Source organism: Lepus europaeus, chromosome 12 (assembly GCF_033115175.1).
Source record: "Lepus europaeus isolate LE1 chromosome 12, mLepTim1.pri, whole genome shotgun sequence".
Classification (NCBI taxonomy): domain Eukaryota; kingdom Metazoa; phylum Chordata; class Mammalia; order Lagomorpha; family Leporidae; genus Lepus; species Lepus europaeus.
In genome coordinates, this window is record NC_084838.1 from 38,836,789 (window position 1) to 38,857,723 (window position 20,935).

The 20,935-nt window shown below is 44.6% G+C and overlaps 1 protein-coding gene across 1 annotated transcript; it reads right to left on the reverse strand.

Annotated features, from left to right (window-relative positions):
- Nucleotides 1-11,961: 11,961 nt before the first annotated feature.
- Nucleotides 11,962-19,272, reverse strand: LOC133770959 (protein SPATA31F3-like). Its single transcript, XM_062206734.1, is given in 7 exon segments — nucleotides 11,962-12,086; nucleotides 12,406-12,684; nucleotides 15,666-16,159; nucleotides 17,667-17,727; nucleotides 18,588-18,630; nucleotides 19,130-19,152; nucleotides 19,155-19,272. Coding segments are annotated over 7 exon segments (1,143 nt in total).
- Nucleotides 19,273-20,935: the final 1,663 nt, after the last annotated feature.

Below are 20,935 nucleotides of genomic sequence, written 5' to 3' on the forward strand. Positions count from 1 at the left end.
AAAACAGACAAATGTAATTCTAGTCACTGGACATCAATCAAAAAAGGACTGTGGTCCTCAGGAGATGAGGGAAGAGGGGATCGAGAAGAGCCCTTCAATTTTTCCTAGCTTAGTGCCCCGAGAGAGATTCCAGGATATGGAGATGAAAACCCAGGAGAAGCATAGTGGAATCCCTGAACTTAAGTAAGAGATGAGACTCTAAATAAAGCAAGTGGCTAAAAAATAGAATTAAATTTAAAAATAGAATTTTAAAAAATAAAAAAAAAATGAACTTCTGACAACTTCAAGCAACCTAACATGCCTATAATTGGAGTCAAAGAAATAGAGGGAGGTAATGGAAGCAAAAAAAATATGAAAAAAGATATTTGAAAAAAATAACTAAATTATTTTTTAAAAGATTATATTTATTTATTTGAGAGGTAGCATTACAGACAGTGAGAAGGAGAGACAGAGAGAAAGGTCTTCCTTCTGTTGGTTCACTCCCCAGATGGCTGCAACGACCGGATCTACACCAATCCAAGCCAGGAGCTTTTTCTGGGTCTCCCACGTGGGTTCAGGGGTCCAAGGACTTGGGGCATCTTCTACTACTTTCCCAGGCCATAGCAGAGAGCTGGATTCAAGGGAGGAGCAGCTGGGACACAAACCAGTGCCCATATGGGAATCCGGCGCCACAGACGGAGGCTTAGCCGACTATACCACAGCACCGACCCACACATTTTATTCTTAAAATCTCAGCAAGCTAGGGAAAGAATTCCTTTATGTAGTAAAGGACATCTATAAAAACTCCATGGCTAATATTATATTTAATGGTAAAAATACTAGATGCCTGTCCTCTAAGATTAGTAACAATACAAGGATATTCACTCACCACTTCCGTTCAGCATTATGCTGGAGCTTCTAATCAGTGCTTTGAGGCAAAGAAAAGAAAAGGCATCCAGGTTGGAAATAAAATTGCCTTTAACCACAGATAACATGATCATCTATGTTAAAAACCCTTAGTATTGGGGTTGGCACTGTGGCATAGCAGGTAAAGCCACTGCTTGCAGTGCTGGCATTGTATACAGGCTGCTCCACTTCCAATCCAGCTCTCTGCTATGGCCTGGCAAAGTAGTAGAAAATGGCTCAAGTCCTTGGGCCCCTGCATCCACATGGGAGACTTGGAAAAAGCTCCTGGCTCCTGGCTTGGGATCAGTTCAGCTCCAGCCGTTGTGGCCATCTGGGGAGTGAGCCAGCAGATGGAAGACCTCTCTCTCTCTCTCTCTCTCTCTCTCTCTCTCTCTCTCTCTCTCTCCCTCTGCCTCTCTGTAAAAAACAAAAAACAAACAACCCTGTAGTATCTGGAAAAAAAAAAAAGCTACTAGAACTACTAAGTGAATTTATCAAGGTTTTAAGATACAAAGTCAATATGTAAAAATTGTGTTTCTGTTTATTAGCAACAAACAATTGGAAATTGAAATATGAAAATATCATAAATGTGAAATACTCAGGGATAAATCTAAAAACATGTGCAATACCAATACACTGGCTTTCAAATAAAAAAAAAAACTACAGTAATCATGATAGCATGGTGTTGGCATAAATACAGACAAACAGATCAAACAAAAAGAATCAAGAATCCAGATACAGACCTATTGTATGGACAGCTGGTTTCCAATAAAGAGGCAAATAGTGCTAGGAACAATATGTGAAAAATGGACTTCAATGTATACTTCATACCATATACAAAAATTTACTCAAAATGTATCATAGATTCAACATGTAGGCCTAAAACCATAAACTTCATGAAAGAAAATGTGTGACCTTGGGTTAGGCAGTTTCTTAGAACTCCAAAAGTATGAGCCATAAAAAAACGAAGTGGATAAGTTGTACATCATCAAAATTTAAAAATGTCTCCCCTTTGAAAGACAATGTTGGGGGTGGCATTGTGGCACAGTGTGTTAAGCAGTCATTTACAGTGCCGGCATCCAGTATGGGCACCAGTTTTAGTCCCAGCTGTTCCACTTCTGATCCAGCTCTCTGCCAATGACCTGGAAAAGCAGCAAAAGATGGCCAAAATCCATGGGCCCTGCACCCACATGGGAGACCCAGATGGAGTGCCTGGCTCCTGTCTTTGGCTTGGCCCACCTCTAGCTATTGTGGCCATTTGGGGAATGAGCCAGTGGATGAAAGTGTTTCCCTCTCTCTAACTCTGCCTTCCAAATAAATGAATCTATCTTTAAAAATCAAAAAAAAAAAAAAAAAGAAAGAAAGAAAGAAAGAAAAAATGTTAAGTGAATGAGAATGCAAGTCATAGAGTGGAGGAAATATTTATATATCTGACAAAGCACATATATCCAGAATATATTAAAGGCCCTCAAATTCAAAAATAAGAAAAGAATCCAATTTAATAGGAGGAAGAATTTGACCATGCACTTCACCATAAAATTGGTGATGGGTAGTTTGTATTGTGCCCCAAGGCCTTTGCTATGACTATAGTGCACTCACTTAGAGCCCTGGGAGTTAAGAGGATTTCCCCAGTTCCTGTCTGTATTACTATTGCTGCATAACCAGTTACCCCAAAAAATGCCAGTTAAGACAACACACATTTATTATCATCTCATGATATCTATAGGTCAAGAATCAAGGCATAGCTTACGTGGGTCCTCAGCCTCACAGTCTCTCACAAGGCCAAAATCAAAGTGTCAGCCCAGGGACTGTGGTCTCCTCTGGAGGATCTGCTCCCCAACTCACTCAGTCGTCGTTGGAAAGATTCAGTTCCTCTCTGGCAGTTTAACACAGGCTGCCCTCAGTACCTTGCCATGTAGGCCTTTCCAAGATGGCAGCTTGTTTCACAAAAGTATGAACACCAAAAAGGCAATAGGGAGAGTCAGCTGGCAGGTCCCAAATAATGATCTTTTGTAACCTCATCATAGACACTCTTTAATATTCTGTTGGTCGGGCCAGTGCTGTGGCTCACTTGGTTAATCCTCCGCCTACAGCACTGGCGTCCCTTTCGGGCACTGGGTTCTAGTCCTGGTTGTTCCTCTTCCAGTCCAGCTCTCTGCTGTGGCCTGGGAAGGCAGTGGAGGATGGCCCAAGTCCTTGGGAGGACTAGGAGGAAGCACCTGGCTCCTGGCTTCGGATCAGCATAGTGCTGGCCGTAGCAGCCATTTGTGGGGTGAACCAATGGGAGGAAGACCTTTGTCTCTCTCTTTCTCTCTCACTGTCTAAAACTCTACCTGTCAAATAAATTAAAAAAAAAAAAAAAAGAAAAGAAAAAATATTCTGTTGGTCAGGACAAGTTATTTGGGGGGAGGGAATTATACAATGCCATGAGTAACAGGAGGCCTTAGAAAATCCAGTTCTTTGAGTCAGGTTATGTTTGTTTTCTGAAATTCAAATATATTTCCTTCTAAATAATATTTTGGGGGCTGGCACTGTGACGTAGCATGTAAAGCCACTGCCTGCAGTTCCAGCATCCCATGTGAGTGCTGGTTCAAGTCCTGGCTGCTCCACTTCTGATCCAGCTCTCTGCTATCGCCTGGGAGAGCAGTAAAAGATGGCCCAAGTCCCTGGGTGCCTGTACCCGTGTGGGAGACCTGGAAGAAGCTCCTGGCTCCTGGCTTTGGATCAGCTCAGCTCTGGCCATTTGTGGTCATTTAGGGAGTGAACCAGAAGATGGAAAACCTCTCTCTGTAACTCTGTCTTTCAAATAAATAAAATAAATCTTTTTTTTTAAAAAAAAGGAACCAAAGCAAAATGTTTAAAAAAAAAAAAAAAGAAAAACTACTGTTGATCCATGGGATGCCAGCATCACAGGTGGATGTTTAACCTGCTGTGCCACACGTTTATATTTGTTTATATGTTTATATTTTAATTGATTAATTATTTTATTTATCTGAAAAGTAGACACCCAGAAAGAGGGAGAAAGACAGACAGACAGACAGATATCTCCCATCCACCGATTCACTCCCCAAATGCCGCAAAAGCTGGGTCTGGGCCAAGCCAAAACCAGGAGTCAGGAACTCACTCCAGGTCTCCCGTGGGAGTGGCAGTGACCCAAGCACTTGAGCCATGACTACTGCATCTGAGGTGTGCATTAGCAGGAAGCTAGAATTGGGAGTGAAGCCAGAACTTGAGCCCAGGCATTCTGATACAGAATGTGGCCATTCCATGCAGCATCCTAACCACTACCCTGAATGCCCACCCCACCAATCACACAGGCTCTATAGACTGACAATTCTGTTCTTGTATCACTCCGATCAAGGGCAAAATTGACCTCATACCTCATGATATTGTATTTTAGAGATAACAATTTTTTTAAAGATTTATTTATTTATTTGAAGGACAGAGTTATAGAGAGGCTGAGACTGAGGTAGAGAGAAGTCTTCCATCTGCTGGTTCACTCCCCAAGTGGCTGCAACAGCCAGAGCTGCACCTATCCAAATCCAGGAGATATCCAAAGCTATATCACTCTTTCTGGATATGTCTACCTTTCAGATAAATAAAAGGTTTCTAAGGAGCTTCTTCCATGTCTCCCATACGGGTGCAGGGGTCCAAAGACTTGGGCCTTCTTTTACTGCTTTCCCAGGCCATACCAGAGAACTGGATCAGAAGAGGAGCAGCCAGGACTTGAACTGGTGCCCATATGGGATGCTGGAACTGCAGGCGGCGGCTTTACCCGCTATGCCACAGTGCAGGCCCTGAGATAACCATCTTTCAATCGAAAGACAAAAGTGGAGCTCTTTAATCAAAATAATCCTAAGGCTGTGTTTTTTACATTGTAGGCCCAGGCCCATTAGTAAATCATGAAATCATATTAGAGAGTCAATGAGTCAATATCAGAGTTATTATAATGAAATAGGATAGAGAGGAAATAAAATATCAAAGAACAGCACATCTAGTAAAAGTATGATTGTTTCACAAAACTTTTAGTTATAGTTCTAAAAACATTTAAAATATATGTATAGGGTTACATTATAAACTCTTACTGTGCATCACAACAAAAAATATGAAAAACATATCATGAAAGGTTTCTTTTTTTTTTTTTTTTTTGACAGGCAGAGTGGACAGTGAGAGAGAGAGACAGAGAGAAAGGTCTTCCTTTTTGCCGTTCGTTCACCCTCCAATGGCCGCTGCGACCGGCGCATCGCACTGATCCGATGGCAGGAGCCAGGTGCTTCTCCTGGTCTCCCATGGGGTGCAGAGCCCAAGAACTTGGGCCATCCTCCACTGCACTCCCTGGCCACAGCAGAGAGCTGGCCTGGAAGAGGGGCAACCGGGACAGAATCTGGCACCCCGACCAGGACTAGAACCCGGTGTGCCGGCGCCGCAAGGCCGAGGATTAGCCTATTGAGCCGCGGCGCCGGCCATGAAAGGTTTCTAAAGAAAACACTGTGTAACTGGTCATTAGGAAATAAGCAGTGAAGCATTGTGTCCAGTTTTGCATTTTCCCTCTCGGTTTGCCTATTCCTGTCCATTGGGAATGGAGATGGCCAAAGATCTATAGTCAACAAGAACAACAGGTACAAAAACAAAAACCCCAAATCAAAAGTGGTCAATGGACTTGGATAGACATTTCTCCAAAGAAGATACACAAATGGCCAGTAAGCACATGAAAGATGGTCAACATCATTAGTCATTAGAGAAATGCAAATCAAAACCACAATGAGATACCACTTCACATCCAGAATGGCTATTATCAAAAAAAGCAAAACAAAAGCCACAATTATGGTGTAGTGGGTAAATCCTCCACCTGCAATGCAGGCATCCCATATGGGCACCAATTCATGTCTCAGCTACTCCACTTCTGATCCAGCTCCCTATTAAAGGCCTGGGAAAAGCAGCATAAGATGATCCAAGTGTTTGGGCCCCTGCCACCCATGAGGGAGACCCAGATGAGGCTTCTGGCTCCTGGCTTCTGCCTGGCCTAACACTGGCTGTTGCCGCCATCTACAGAGTGAACCAGTGGATGGAATGGAATCTCTCTCCCTCTCTCTCTCTTTCTCTTTTTCCCTCTCTCCATGTAACTCTGACTTTCAAAATAAATAAGTAAAATCTTTTTTAAAAAATGTTCACAAGAAGAAACTGGAACCCTGGTGCTTTACTGGTAGGAATGTGAAATAGTACAACCACTGTTGAAAACTTAGTAAGTTACTTAATTTGACAATCCCTCTAGAAGTTAAATATATAATTATCATAGAGATCCACTAATTCCACTCCTAGGTATAGACTTAAAGGAAAAGTAAGCAATATCTCTAACAGACACTTGTACACCAATGTTCATAGTAGCATTATTCACAATAGTCAGAAGGCAGAAATAAGCTAGGCACACATTAACAGATGAATGGATAAGCAAAATGAGGTATGTGCATACAAAGGAATAGTATTTAGCCATAAAGGGAATGAAAGTCTGATACATGCTACAACATGGATAACACAGGTATTATGCTAATCAAAGTGTCACAAATATTGTATGATTTCACTTATATAAATTACCTAGAATAAGCAAATTCATAGAAAGTAGAAATTACCAGGGTCTGGAGTAGGAGAGGGGGGAATGGTGAGTTATTATTTAGTAAGTACAGAGTTTCTTTCTGGATTGGTGAAAACGTGTTGGAAATTATGATGGCCATACAACATTGCGAATGCACTTAATGCCACTGAATTCTACTTTGTAAATGGTTAAAATGGCATGAACTTTATGTTATATATTTTTAACCCAAATTTTCCCAAAACAATCAGTTTTTGCCAGTGATTTACAGAGAAGGAGAAAGGGATGAATAAGTGGCACTGAAATTATTCTGTGGGATTCTATAATAGTGTACATATGTGATTATACATTGGTCAAAACTCATATATTACCCAAAAAGAAAACCCAATATAAACAGTGTATATTAGTTAATAATAATGTATCCATATTGGCTCATCAATTGTGATAAATGAACCACAGCAATGCAAGATAATATTAAGGGGAAACTGTATGTTTGCCAGCCAGGCACAGGAAGAAGGTATATGGGAACTCTGTACTTTTCACTAAATCTTCCTGCAAACATAAAATGCTCTAAAAGTAAGTTTTTAAAAAGATTATAATATAAATATTTTTAGAATTTACTTTTTTCACTACTAGCTCATACATTAATTTCTTTCCAGGAATTCGCCTGGACAGGAAAATGTAAATACAGGGTGCTAATAGGAAGGTTGGCTAAAAATGAGGCTGTTGACAGAGAGTGAGAGTCAGAGGAAGATTTAGGGCAGGGGATGTTCTACTTCAAGTCCCACAGAGGAGAGGGACTAGAAGCCAATGGGGGCAGATGACTGGGTGGTCTGAACACCTCACTCAAGGCTGGGATTTTGAGCCTGATCAGAGTTTCTGCTCCTGGTCAGAAAGTAGCAGCCCCCTGCTGGCAAGAAGCTGGCATGACAGGACTGAACAAAGCAAGATTAGGTCTCACATGTTCACCCCTTTGCTCAGCGTGTTGCATGACCTCCTTGCTAGGGTGTAATGAGCAGGGACAGAAGTTGAGCAGTCGTGGAGGTCAGTTGCCTGAAATCACCTCTGGGATGGGTAGGAACCTGCAGGGGACCACGGGCAGGACTGGCTCCACCCTAACCAGGATGTGTGCACGCTAACCCTGGCTTGCAACCTGATGCCACTGTGACACAACTGAGTCTATTCCCTTCATTCTGGGTCTCCCTCCAGCCCCCTAGCTCTGTGGCTCTCTGCCCAGCTCCCACCAGAGAGGATGTGCCTGTCAGTAGACCTCCCTTGATCTTTGGGAAGCTTTAGGAAAACACCAGGAGAGTCTTGGCTCAGCAGGCTGGGACCTTGTGCCTGCCTGCCCTTGGGGCCCAGTTAGGGGCTGGTCCTGTGTCCCTTAGGCACAGAGTCACCATTCAGAGGAGGGACACATCCCTGGCTCTTCTGTATCCTAACGGTAGACACACTGTACTAAATGCAGGGTCCTAGCCGAGGAAGCAAGTCTGCCACTACTACTTCCTGGGTTGATGGGGGTATGAGTGATCCTGGATTTCCTTAGAAACTAGATTTCCACAGCTTCTCACAATACATCATATGGAAGCCACAGCACTCTCTGCCCTTATCCAGCTCCTGACTCCTTTGTGGTAGGTCAGCAGGGGGATGCAGAGGTGCTACTTTCTAAGGGACTACATGACCAAAACAGGTCCATCCGTGTGTCCAGGGAAGCCTCTGTTTCCGTGTCTCCCAATTCTCTTCTCCAAGACCTAAAAACACCCTGGTCCCTTGATGAGCACTAGGATGCCACTCCTGCCCTGTTTCTTTATCTCCAGCCCCATATTCTTGTTCAGGCCCCATGCATTTTATTTTATTTAAAAAGAGGAGAGAGTAAGAGAAGGAGGGAGAATCCCTCCACAGATTTGCTTCCCAAATGCCTGCAACAACCAAGGTTGGGTCAGGCCAAAGCTAGGAGCCAGAAACTCCATCTGTGTCTCCTACATGAGTGGCAGGGACCTAACTACTTGAGCCATCACCTGCTGCCTTCCAGGACACTCCCTTCTAAGGAAGATGGACTCAGGAGCAAAGCCAAACCCCAACTCAGGTGTTCTGATATAGGATGCAAGTATCCCAAGCACCATCTTAACCACTACACCAAACACCCCGTGGCCCCATGCATTTACAGCATTCTCTGTGATCTCTTCAGCAGCCTCAGTATTCCAAGAGCACCTGTTTCACACACATAATCAGCAACTTCAACCATCTTTTCATGTCTGCCTGGGCGTTTACACCACCACAATTCCTTAGGCCCTACAGGAAGTTTCCGTGGTAACTTTCAGAATTCCACTTCACCTCCAGCTTTCCAGCTCTCACTCTCCAGTCACTCCTCCCCTTCCCTGGAGCTGTGGTCCCTTTTCCAGCTCCTCACACATCCTTCTAGGCGTTTGCCTGTTCTCTCTTACATGTAAGGTACCCTTGTACCACAAAATCCTTCATCAATGCCATATTCAGTCCCCACATCACTAGAAAAAGTCTGTTTTTTTAGTGAAAGTCAGCGCCTTGACTTGGGTAATCACTCTCCCACTTTCACTGCTGCACCACAGTATTCTCTCTGCTGTCTTGCATCATCCATCCATTCATCCCTCTTGACTGAATCTTTCCCATCAACATCCAACAGGCTGTCTGTCATTTTTTTATCTTTTATTTTTAAAGAGATAATATCTACTTTTTTTTGACAGGCAGAGTTAGACAGTGAGAGAGAGAGAGAGAGAAAGAGAGAGAGAAAGGTCTTCCTTTTTCCGTTGGTTCACCCCCCAAGTGACCGCTACGGCCAGAGCATTGCACCAATCCAAAGCCAGGAGCCAGGTGCCTCCTCCTGGTCTCCCATGCGGGAGACCAAGGACTTGGGTCATCCTCCATTGCACTCCCGGGCCACAGCAGAGAGCTGGACTGGAAGAGGAGCAATCGGGACAAGAACCCAGGGTGCCGGCGCCACAGGCAGAGGACCAGCCTAGTGAGCCGTGGCGCTGGCCACTGTCTGTCATTTTTAAGAAAGTTCTTTCTGGCTCTCACTCCCTCTTAGAATTACTGCCTCCTTTTTCTGCACTGTTATGAGACAGAAGTCCTTGCAGGAGTTGATTACTCGTCCTGTCACTTTCTTGACTCCACACTAGCCACTGTTCATCACTCACTTGAGACTGTTTTTCTCAAAGTCATGAATAGTCTTTACTTTGCTACATTTAATGGTAAATTTTTAGTCCTCCTCTTACTCCACTGGCAACTGTCCATGCTGTTGATTATTTTTCTCCTTAAATATTTCCCTCTCTTGGCTTCCATTGTACTACACTCTTCTGATTTTCCTGGCTACTGCTTCTAAATATCCTTCACTTATTAGTTCTTCATTTTCTTCTCAATTTCTTAACAATTGAGAATCCCAGAGGTCAGTCCATAGGTCTTTCATTACTCTTATTTACCCTGGTGGTCCTATCTAATCTCTTAAATTTATAGCAGGCTACACACACACACACACACAATTTTATAGCAAGCTGTCTTTAGCTATCTGCCTGAAGCCTTAACCCTTCCTTGAACTCCAGGCTCATATGCCCAAATTGTCTAATCAACATACACACTTAGATGTCAATATTCATCTCAGTCTGGAAAAAAAAATGAACTCCTGACTCCTTACCCTCTACCACCACCCAATATTACATACCAAACCTACTTCAATGTCAGTATTTTCCATATTGATTAATGGCAACTTCATCTTGCCAGTTACTCAGGCCAAAAACACTGGTATCATCCTTGATTATTTTTCTAATAATCACATCCAATCTACCTGTAAATCCTGTTGTATGTGCCTTCAACATGAATCCAGTATCTAAATACTTCTGATCTCATCTGTTGCTACCACTACTAGAGTAACGACATAACTAATCTCCCTGATTCTACCCAAGTCTATACCCCTGACATTCCCTCATTAGCACCACAGCCTAAGCGACCCTTATAAAACATAAGTCAGATCTAAACAGAGTCTAGTAGTTCCCCGTTTACTCAGAGTAACAGCAATGTCCTTGCACTGAACTGCTAGGGCTTCTGCCACTTGTTCTTGTCTGTTCTTTTGTCATCATTCAGGCTCACTGGCTTTCTTGTTCCACCTAAGAGGCTAGGCTTGCGCCAGCATCCAGACATCTGCAACAGCTCTAATTTCTGGCTGGAACGCTCTTTGTCCTTCATCCATGTGCTTGACTCTCTCACCTCCTGGCGGCCCTTGCCAGTGAGAACTGCCCGGAACTCCCTATTTAAAACTGTACTCCACTGAAGTCTTCCCTAACCCTCTTACCCTGATTTTTTGCATACAGACTATACTTTTTATTGTGGTTCTTTTGTCTCCTCCATAGCACACTCCCAATGTGAGCTCCTTGGGAGCATTCTTTCCCCCTTTTTGTTCACTGCCACATTTCCAGTGTCTGTAAAAGTAGCTGGCACATAACAGGTTCTCAGTACTTGATGAAAGAATTGGTGAGTGAGTATCACCCATTTTCCAGCTTAGAAACATGATTCTGATCCCTCAAACATTTGAATGTACTTTCTTGATTATACAGAGGCTTCTCCAGTGAGTCCCTATTCTGTGGTGGCCTGCCATTTGTTTGACACCCTGCCTTTGCTTGTGTTGTTCCCAGCCTGGGGAAGCCTCTCTCCATGCTGCTTCCTGCCTGCCTCACTCAGGCTCATGCTTGGAAACAGCCTACACAGCACCTCTTCCAGAAAACGCACAATGAACACCCCCACCTCTCCACCCGCACAATGAGATTAAGTGCCCTCCTGTGTACACTCACCTAGTCCCCTACCCAGCTCCAGTGAAACTGCTTCCAATGACTTCCTATAACTTCTCTCTACCCCACAGTCCATGAACTCCAAGAGAGGAAGGCCCGTGTGTTGTTCACTGTGGTCTCCCTGTCTGGCTTAGTGCCTGGCACAGTAAGTACTTGAATATATGAATTGCTGAATGCAAGACTCAGCTCAAAGTCATTTTTATTGTGATCCTTTTGGCGACCTCTTGCCCAGCTGATTTTCATTCTAGTAGGTCTTTATTACATACAGCTGGGAGGTTGGGGGAGACAGGGCTGGAATAGGCAACAGGGCTATGGCAGGTTTCCAGGTGGACTTCCCTTCAATGTCTCAACAGTGTCAGGGAAAAGACTGAGGAGAGTCTATCCCTTGGTTGTGATATCTGTCAGATTAACTATGTTTTTGATAAACAGAAAGCATCTCCTCAAGTTGGGAGACCTGTGGCACTCTAAAAACTTTGCCTCCACATAGTGGGCATATATAGAGGTCATCAGTAAATTCTGTGTGTAGGAAAACTGCATTGGCTTCCTGCTTACTAATTCTTATTACCATCATCAAATCCACATTTGCTCTTCTGGGCCAAAGCACACCACAGATAACCACGATGGCATTCAAGCCTGACCTTTACCTTCAATGCACCTTAAACAGCATTTCTTTGCTCAAGCCACTTTATCTGCAATCCAGGATGAGGTTGCTGACCCATCAGAAAGGAAAAGTGCATTTAAATTCCTATCCCACACGGAAGAGGTTTCAACCTCTTCTGCCCTCTGCATCATATACCGTACTGAAAATAAGGAGACACAAACAGCTGTTTGCTTACAGGTAGAGAGTATATTTGGAGAATGCCTTGCCTCACCTGTGTGTTAATGGAAATGGTGATGACAACGTTTTTTCAGGGGGATGCAGAGGTGTGGGAACCTATCAACTCCTTTTCTTTGGAATGGGGAGTCTCTGCATGCAAACCAGTGTCTTCTGCTGAGGTGAGAGTTGAGACCTGGGGTAGATTTCCCGCTTGGGTGGCACAAATCAGTTGAGGACAGATTTTGGAGCAGCAGCGGGAATGACACAGGATACAGGATTGGCAGATTTTAAAGGAAAGTTACTGAAGATGCTTTTGTGGGCAGCTGGGGCATCAGATTTCATGCCCTCCTTCTTAGTAGAGGGACACTGGGCCCCAGGACCCACTGTTGTCTTTTCCACGTTAGGTCCCCGCACAAGCTTTTTAGTGGGGATTGGGCTCTTCTCAACCGTTTTTGTCTTGGCTTTGGTCGTTGTCTCAGCCTTACTGGGGATGATGGATTCCTCATGCCTTTGGCCTTTCACTTCAGGGTTAATCCAGTGTGAAAAGAGAGTCATCTTGTTTTCCAAGTCAACTGGAGCTTCTGGAAGGGTTGGAGCTCTTATGAGTAAAGGCTGCCTGAAAAACCCTGCGACTCTAGGCCCTGGGAAGTATGGCCCTGCAGCAAATTTGGGCCCTGCCAAGCTTCACCCCATAAGACTTAGCCCTGACAAAATGTTGAAACCTTTACCTAATATATACTAAATTGATCTTCTGTATACAAAGAGAATTGAAAATGAATCTTTACATGAATGGAAGGGGAAAGGGAGCGGGAGGGGGGAGGGTTGCGGGCGGGAGGGAAGTTATGGGAGGGGGGAAGCCATTGTAACCCACAAGCTATACTTTGGAAATTTATATTCATTAAATAAAAGTTTAATAAAAAAAAAAAAAAAAAGACTTAGCCCTGAAACATTTGACCCTGAAAGTTTTTACCTAAAAATATACCCTCTTCAAAGACTGGACTTGCAATATTTGGTCCAGCAAATGATGGCCCAGTACATCGGCCCTATAAAGTCTGGCTCTTTAAGACCAAGGCACCCCAGGTCTGGCGATCTCAGGAATCTTTGGTTGATATTGTTCAGCTTAGTCTAAAGGACTTGCAGATCATTTTCATCTGATCCTTTTGTCCCAAGCAACCCCCCGGGATTCTGCAGACTCAAGGTAAGGGAGAAGCAGATGAAGGTCCTAGCATGTAAAAGCGAGCTGAGAGGATGGAGATAGTTGATAGATAGTATCTACTCACTCATTGCAACTATCTGGCCAAACTAAAGATCTACCCAAGAAAGAGTCCAGAGATGCACATTTGGGAAGTCAGGGATTCTGGGGTTCTACTTGGAAGCATTCCTGTTGCCTCTGAGTTTCAACAGAATGGCTATCCTATCAGGTTGGAGAGAACCTCAGGCCTGCACCCCCCACCCCTGTGATTCCCTGCTGTTTTGAATTTCACTGAGTCCTCTCTTTTCTGTGCTAGGGAGGGGACTTACCTTACCCTTGCAAAGGCCTGGGCTAAAGGGTTCAGGGACCCTCCAGGCTGGGCTCACTCTGATCTCTAGCTGAACACACAGTACTAGTGCCTCTGTCATGTCCCCACTGAGTTGTGAGATCTCAGTTGGCAGAACTGTAGCATACTGCTCTAGAACTAGGTGCTACTCTACTATCTTTAGTTCACTGCAAACTGTTCTCTTAGGTGGACCCATTCTGACTCTGGGACACATGGGATGCCTGGTGGGAGAGGGAGTTCCTAGAGCAATGCTCTCCCTTAGTTTATGGACTCCTAAAGTACCCCTAGGTAGATGTTCTTTGGGATGGCTGCAGTTTGTTCTCTGGATGCCTCCATCTTTATAGGACTTCCAAAATACATCTCTAGGAATTTATATTTCTGGCAGAAATTCAGTTTGGCCAAGAAGGGTACAATACATGGTTGAGGATGGTCAGGATCTGTCTGACTGTCTACAGGCACCATCTCTGTTCACTTCACTCCAGACCCCTTGTACACTGTATCCAAAAGTTTCACTGGCATCTTGAATGCATGGCCCGGGACTTACACATTCTTGTTCATATGCAATTGAGTCAGAGGCTCCGATGGGCCCATGTGATTACAGATTGGTTAGTGATTACCAGGGTCATGACTCTTGGGAGAGCCACATAACAGAGAGCAGGCAACCCTAACAGGAAGAGTAAAACTTGTGTTCATTTCTCAAGGGTTTCTGGGACTGGGCCCAGGCAGCTCAGGGTCATAAGTAACAGCATATGGTGCAGCCTGTTGCTGCTCGTCAAGGCCTGTCAGTATTCCAAGTGTCACTTCTAATTTGTGAAGGAGCTGAATGCTGCTTCCAGGTTTCCAGAAGACAAGGGAACCAAGTTGCTTCCAGGGCCCCTGGAATGCTGCCAACCTAGTGATTTGCAGTCTCAGCACCTATAAGTGTGGGCAGAGACAATGCCCTGGCAGATATTCTTACATTTGTAGACTCTGTGGTTCTGCAACATTGCCCTGGCCTGAGCAAGCAACTATGGACTGGCCTTGCTGCCACAATGGATAAGTCAGGGCACCATCCTCACTGGCCTCCAGGGCTATAGTGTGTGGGAGACTAACACAAGTCAGGGCTGTGCTGCCCTAGGGTAGCATAGCCCTAGGGAAGGGGTTGGGTAGGCAGGGAACAAACAACTGGACAGACTGCTAGATATTTTGGGGCAGGCCCCAGCAATGACAAATCAACCTATCATTCCAACCACTTCAGGAGGTGGAGTTTCAGCAATCTCTGGACATACTCCAAGAGAGTGCAGCCTCTCTCTTGAGGACAGAAATGGGCTTCCCCCTCAAAGAGGTTCCTAGGTTTAGTGGGATGGGCTACAACATGGCTCAAGGCATATGTTGAGTGGTTCTTTACATCCACTGAGATCAGCGGTCAACAGTTGGCAAGCCACACTGAAGCTGGAACTGCCTCTCCAGCAGGTGCTACACCAAGGCCTCATTCTTGGGCAGAGTCAGAAATTGGACATTGATATGAGCTTGTCAACGACTGAGTAGGAAACCTGAATTAGAGGGTATAGGGAAGATGGTGGGACTAACCAAGATGGGCGGAAATTTTAGGCAGTACAGAGATGAAGAAGAAATCATTGAAGTAAAAGAGCCCAGGGCTCCCTGAAGAGATCTCTAGAGGCAGACCAAGGGTCTCACTATGGAAAACTGAGAATGCTTGAGTGAACTTGCTGGCTTCCCATGAAGCCCAGAGTAAATGGGAATGAGAGCCTATATTTCAACTTTCCTTAGAAGTGGTATTAAGGATGAAACAAATGGTTGGTTGGTTGTTCTCCAACCTTTGAAAATATTGACAATGGTATGGTAAAGCTGCCACAGGACCTCCCTCACAGCTCTGGGAAGCCCTCAAGTGTGGAAATGCCATTATACATCAGGGCCTTTTAGACACATAAAAGGAAAGCAAGGTCATAGGGGTCATTTTGGGTTCAGTAGTTATGGGTTCAGGGACAGAAAGGGAACCTAGTTAGAATTTAAGGGCTGCTGACCTTTATTCTCCTGGACAGCTGTGACTTTGTTCTTCTTCCTCTCCTGCTTCTTCACAGAAATCCCAGGTTCATCAGGACTTGAAGAAGAGAGAGCTCCCACATCCTGGGCCATGTCGGGAACTTTAAATCCCTTCCCATGCTTGTGGTGATCAACACAATGGTCTTGAATGCTTGCTGTACCAGTTAACCTGGAAGTTGACCGAGTTAAACATTTCTGATCTACTAATCGTGACCGTGTGGGGCCAGATGGCAGTGAAAGCTCTCCAGAGTGCTCAGAATGTAGATCCTGACTCTGATCAAAAGACACACTAGATGTGGAGACCATCTCTAGGTAAGAAGAGCCCTGTGATGGCACCGAAAAAGTTGGGGAGACTTGTTTGTTCCCACCCTCCAGCAACCGATGAATCTCTAGAGCCACAGAATTGCAGACTGGGCAGCAGGGATCTGCACACAGGAGCCGCCGCACACTTTCTTCCTCGGGAATCCAGCCCTGGCTGGGGAGGGAAACATGGCAATTGTCAGTGATGGAGTGACATCTGCCCCTTAGAAGAGTGTGATCTGGACATAGACATTGCCCTCCTCTAGTCTTGCAAGACCTAGGGCCTGTACCCTCTGGGCACCTACCCTTCTGCTTCTCTTCTTAACAAAATACCATTTGGCAAGGTACGATAGGCTAGACTGAGAGTCTAGGGCTTGTTGGAGAAAGTCTCAAACAAGCCATGTGTTGGCATGCTCCTCAGAGAGGACTTAGAGTTGGGATCGCTTTTCTGCTGACCTTGTCAAACAGCTACACTAGGAGAAAGGAATCGGCCAAGTGGTTATCTGGTGGGCCATCACCAGAAATACTGCCAGGCAGAAGCTGGATCAGTTTCATTTTAGGCAAAGAAAGCCTGAGCCTGGTATTCAGGACATCCAAACTGTGGAAAATGAGGGCCTTGTGGGATCTCTGCATCCTGGGGGTATTTGGTGTTCTTGCTTCTGTACCCAGCATCTCTTGAGAACAGATCCTGTTCTCCACAGATCTTAAGGACAGGATAAGATGATAGGCTCCTTTCTGAGGTCTGTCTCAGGAACTGGCTCCCTGAAGACAGAACCAGAAGAGGCAGTGTCAGCAGAGTCAGCCAGATTCAGGAGTCTGTCCTTGAACGGGAGTAGCTCTAACGAGGATATGACGATGACGACCCGTTCTCTTTTTTTTTTTTTTATTTTATTTTTTTTTTAACTTTTATTTAATGAATATAAATTTCCAGTGTACAGCTTATGGATTACAATGACTTCCCCCTCCCATAACTTCCCTCCCACCCACAACCCTCCCCTCTCCCGCTCCCTCTCCCCTTCCATTCACATCAAGATTCATTTTCAATTCTCTTTATATACAGAAGATCAATTTAGTATAAAGATTTCAACAGTTTGCACCCACATAGAAACACAAAGTGAAACATACTGTTTGAGTACTAGTTATAGCATTAAATCAAAATGTACAGCACATTAAGGACAGAGATCCCACATGAGGAGCAAGTGCACAGTGGCTCTTGTTGTTGACCCAACAAATTGACACTCTAGTTTATCCCTGGCCACAGCAGAGAGCTGGCCTGGAAGAGGGGCAACCGGGACAGAATCTGGTGCCCCGACCGGGACTAGAACCTGGTGTGCCGGTGCCGCAAGGCAGAGAATTAGCCTATTGAGCCATGGTGCCGGCCACGACCCGTTCTCTTGATTGGAGGCCTTGTCTCATATCTGAGTGTAGCCTTATGTAGTGTCTTTTACAAATGATGCACTAATCAAATCCTGAATTCCAGAACCACTGTGACACTAGCATAGACTTGGGTGACCCTTCGCTCCTGAACTATGTCAGCTCCATTCTATCCTGGTAACCAGCCTGCATTGTGTGTGTGTGTCCCTCCCAGCCATTATCCCTCCTTCCTCCCTGCCCCAGGCCAAGCAGAGCTATCATTACAGGCCCAGCTGTGAGTTGGGAAATTGCAAAGAGCAAGAGATCACCTTTTCATGACAGAGATCAACTTCTGCAGCTTCTCAGCTTCTTCCTGGGAAGTTTTCTTTGCTGAGGAACCAGGAGACAGCTTTAGGTAGAATAGGAGGAGATTCAGGGACATCGAATAGGAAGCTGAAGGCTGCTAACTTGAGGGGACTGAAAAATTCCAAAAACCAGTGCTCTAAGTCCCATTTGTGTACATTTAGCCATTTACAATGTGTTGTCCCATACCTAATCTGTTTTGACTATCACAACAACACTGTGAACAAAGCAGGATCATTGGTGTTATGCCTATTTTGTGGATAACAAGACAGAGATAAAGTGACTTCCACAGGATTGTAAAACTAGTAAATCAACCAGGAAAGGTCTCTGCCATACTTCCTCATTCTTTTTTCTTTTCTTTTTCTTTTCTTTTTTTTTTTTTTATTTGACAGGTAGAGTTCTAGACAGTGAGAGAGAGACAGAGAAAGGTCTTCCTTCCATTGGTTCACTCCCCTAATGGCCGCTACCAGGAGCCGGGTGCTTCCTCCCGGTCTCCCATGCAGGTGCAGGGCCCAAGCACTTGGGCCATCCTCCACTGCCCTCCCGGGCCAGAGCAGAGAGCTGGACTGGAAGAGGAGCAACCGGGGCAGAATCTGACACCCCAACTGGGACTAGAACCCGGAGTGCCGGCGCCGCAGGCGGAGGATTAGCCTAGTGAGCTGTGGCGCCAGCCTCTTCCTCATTCTTTAATCTCAGGAGAGGAAGACAGAGAATTTTGGAATGCTCTGATTTCCTACTCAGTTTCTGTAAGAAGTTGTTATTTGGGGTTATTGAAGTTTCAGTGAATAGAGGCACCAGGCTTCTGGTACGAGGGGTCCTAGAGGCCCAGGATCCGGGGGAACCTCACCCACAGTAGAAGGGACTCAGAGAAGAGATCAGGACTTTACCTTTTGCTTTATCTCTAGGCTTTTGTTTGGTTCTTTGGTGATGCTTAAAGACAAAAACATTAGAAAGTAAAACTGGGGCACCATTTTCTTTTCATGTATAAAATGAAACAAAACTCATAAAGATTTTCCAATTTTTTCCTGTATCCCAACTTTATATACTCTCACCTTTTCTTTCTTGACCCTTTTTACTCCCAACAGTTCCCTTCTCTTCTTACTTCTGACTCACTTTAAGGCTCTTCCATACTCCCACCCCCATTCCATGGACAACTTCTTAGGGAGTTTAGGATGACAACAGGAAGAAAAGTAGAACAGTTTAAGGGTTGGGTGATTCTAATAGCCGAAGATTTCAGCCATTAGAGGCCCTAAATGGCCACCGACCAGAACAATCAGCCGAATTGGGAGATACCCTGGAACTCAATGAGGAAACTTCCATTTAAAAAGGGGAGTAGGGGGTGGGGTGGGGGCAGATCAAGAGAAAAAAAGGTTTGATAAAATATTTTTTGAGACTTATCAATTCAATCATAGTCATAGTATTTCCCTACCAGGCAACAGCTCCTGTGAGGCCCAACTTTATTTTTTGGCGTTTCTTTTTCACTTGCCAAATAATTAATCCAATAATGAAGATGGATCCACAGGCACATAAGGGATATCCAACATCCCACAGAATAAAAGTAGGAATCCACATGGTCTACACCTCGTTGGCCCTCCCTCTTCCTAGGCTTCCAGGGTCTTGGAACCTAATGCCTCCAGATTCTAGATCTTGTCATCTCTGCATCACAGAAGATAGATCCACACCGCTGGACTGCATCACAAAACCCTTCTGTTTCACAAGCCAGGCATCATATCACAGGTCTTTATCTGTCCTAGAGAAATTCTTATGGTGACTCAGTGTTCAGATAAGGGTATCTGATGTCCATATGGGCTGCAAAGTCTGGAGAGGAAGTGCCTGAGTCACAGGCATCATACACCTTTTCATCTGCTCTCGATTTCCTACACCCTGATGGCTCCATTCTCTCTATTCCTACAATAGTCTGTTGCCCATTCCCGGATAACTGAGTCTTTTTTGCATACTGCATGCACTTAAAAAGTGCTCTGTCAGAGGAACCCCATGAACTACATCATCTGTACTGGGAAGATAACTGAAAACAGAAGAGAATAGGGCAGACACCATACTGTTGTCTTGGAAACAGATCTTTGATGTCACAGGCAATGATGGAAGAGGCTCATGTAAGTTGTGTCAAGGAAAGGGAAAAGCTGCTGCCATTTTAAATAACAGTTTTAGATGAGTGGGAAGAGATTGTAAAGTTAGCCTCCATTCAGGCACATGGTGGAGGCCACTTCTGGAGCTCTGTCCAAGACTGGGTTTCCAGAGCTTATAGCATATGGGCTATTCATGGAGGCAGGTTATTGGCAAGAATTTTGATTACAGGTTCTTTGATTGAATGTTTGGCTCAAAGAGTGTTTTATGAAAATCTGAATTTGAACACCTTTATGCAGGGCAGGATTTCTCCTATTCAACCCCACTACCTACCACTCCTGTGTCCACACACACTGTTAACTTCTTGGTCCCTGGTGACATTATGGTATGCTTCCAGTACCCCAGGATTTCTGAATTTCCTGGAGAAGTTCTCACCCTGATGAGTAGTCTTAGGCTGAAAAATCCCTGAGAAGGTCATTTGGTCCTTTCTGTAGCATCCAGTCCTCCAACAAACAGGAGTGGTAGTTACTCAGAATGTGCTCAGCCCTAAGTTGGGTAGTTGCCGCTTGGAATGCCTATCTCTCATGTCAGAGTGCCTGGGTCCAAGTCCCAGTTCTGCTCTCAACTCCAGTTTACACCATGGGAGGCGACAGGTACCTGGAAGTACCTGGGTCCCTGCCACCTATGTGGGAGGCTCTGATTGAGTTCCAGGCTACTGGCTCCAAACCCAGTTGTTGTGGGCATTTAACAGATGAACCAGCAGATGGAAGGAATCTTTCTCTCTCTCTCCCCGCTCTCTCTCTCAGTCTCTCCCTTTCAAATAAAAAATGAAAGTAAATAAATTTAAAAATTTTTAAATCTAGAGTCAAAGACAAGACTAATTTATGTGAAACAAGGGCCAACCTCACCAGGAACTGTGGAAGGGGAAATAGAGAGTTACTGTTTGATGGGTACAAAGTTTCTGTTTAGGATGATGAGTAAGTTCTGGAAATGAATAGTGGAGATGGTTGCACAACATTGTAAATGTCCTTAATGCCCTAAAATGTACACTTAAAATTACCTTTTTTGTAAAGATTTTTTATTTATTTAATTGACAGAGTTACAGACAGTGAGAGAGAGAGAGAGAAAGGTCTTCCATCCAATGGTTCAC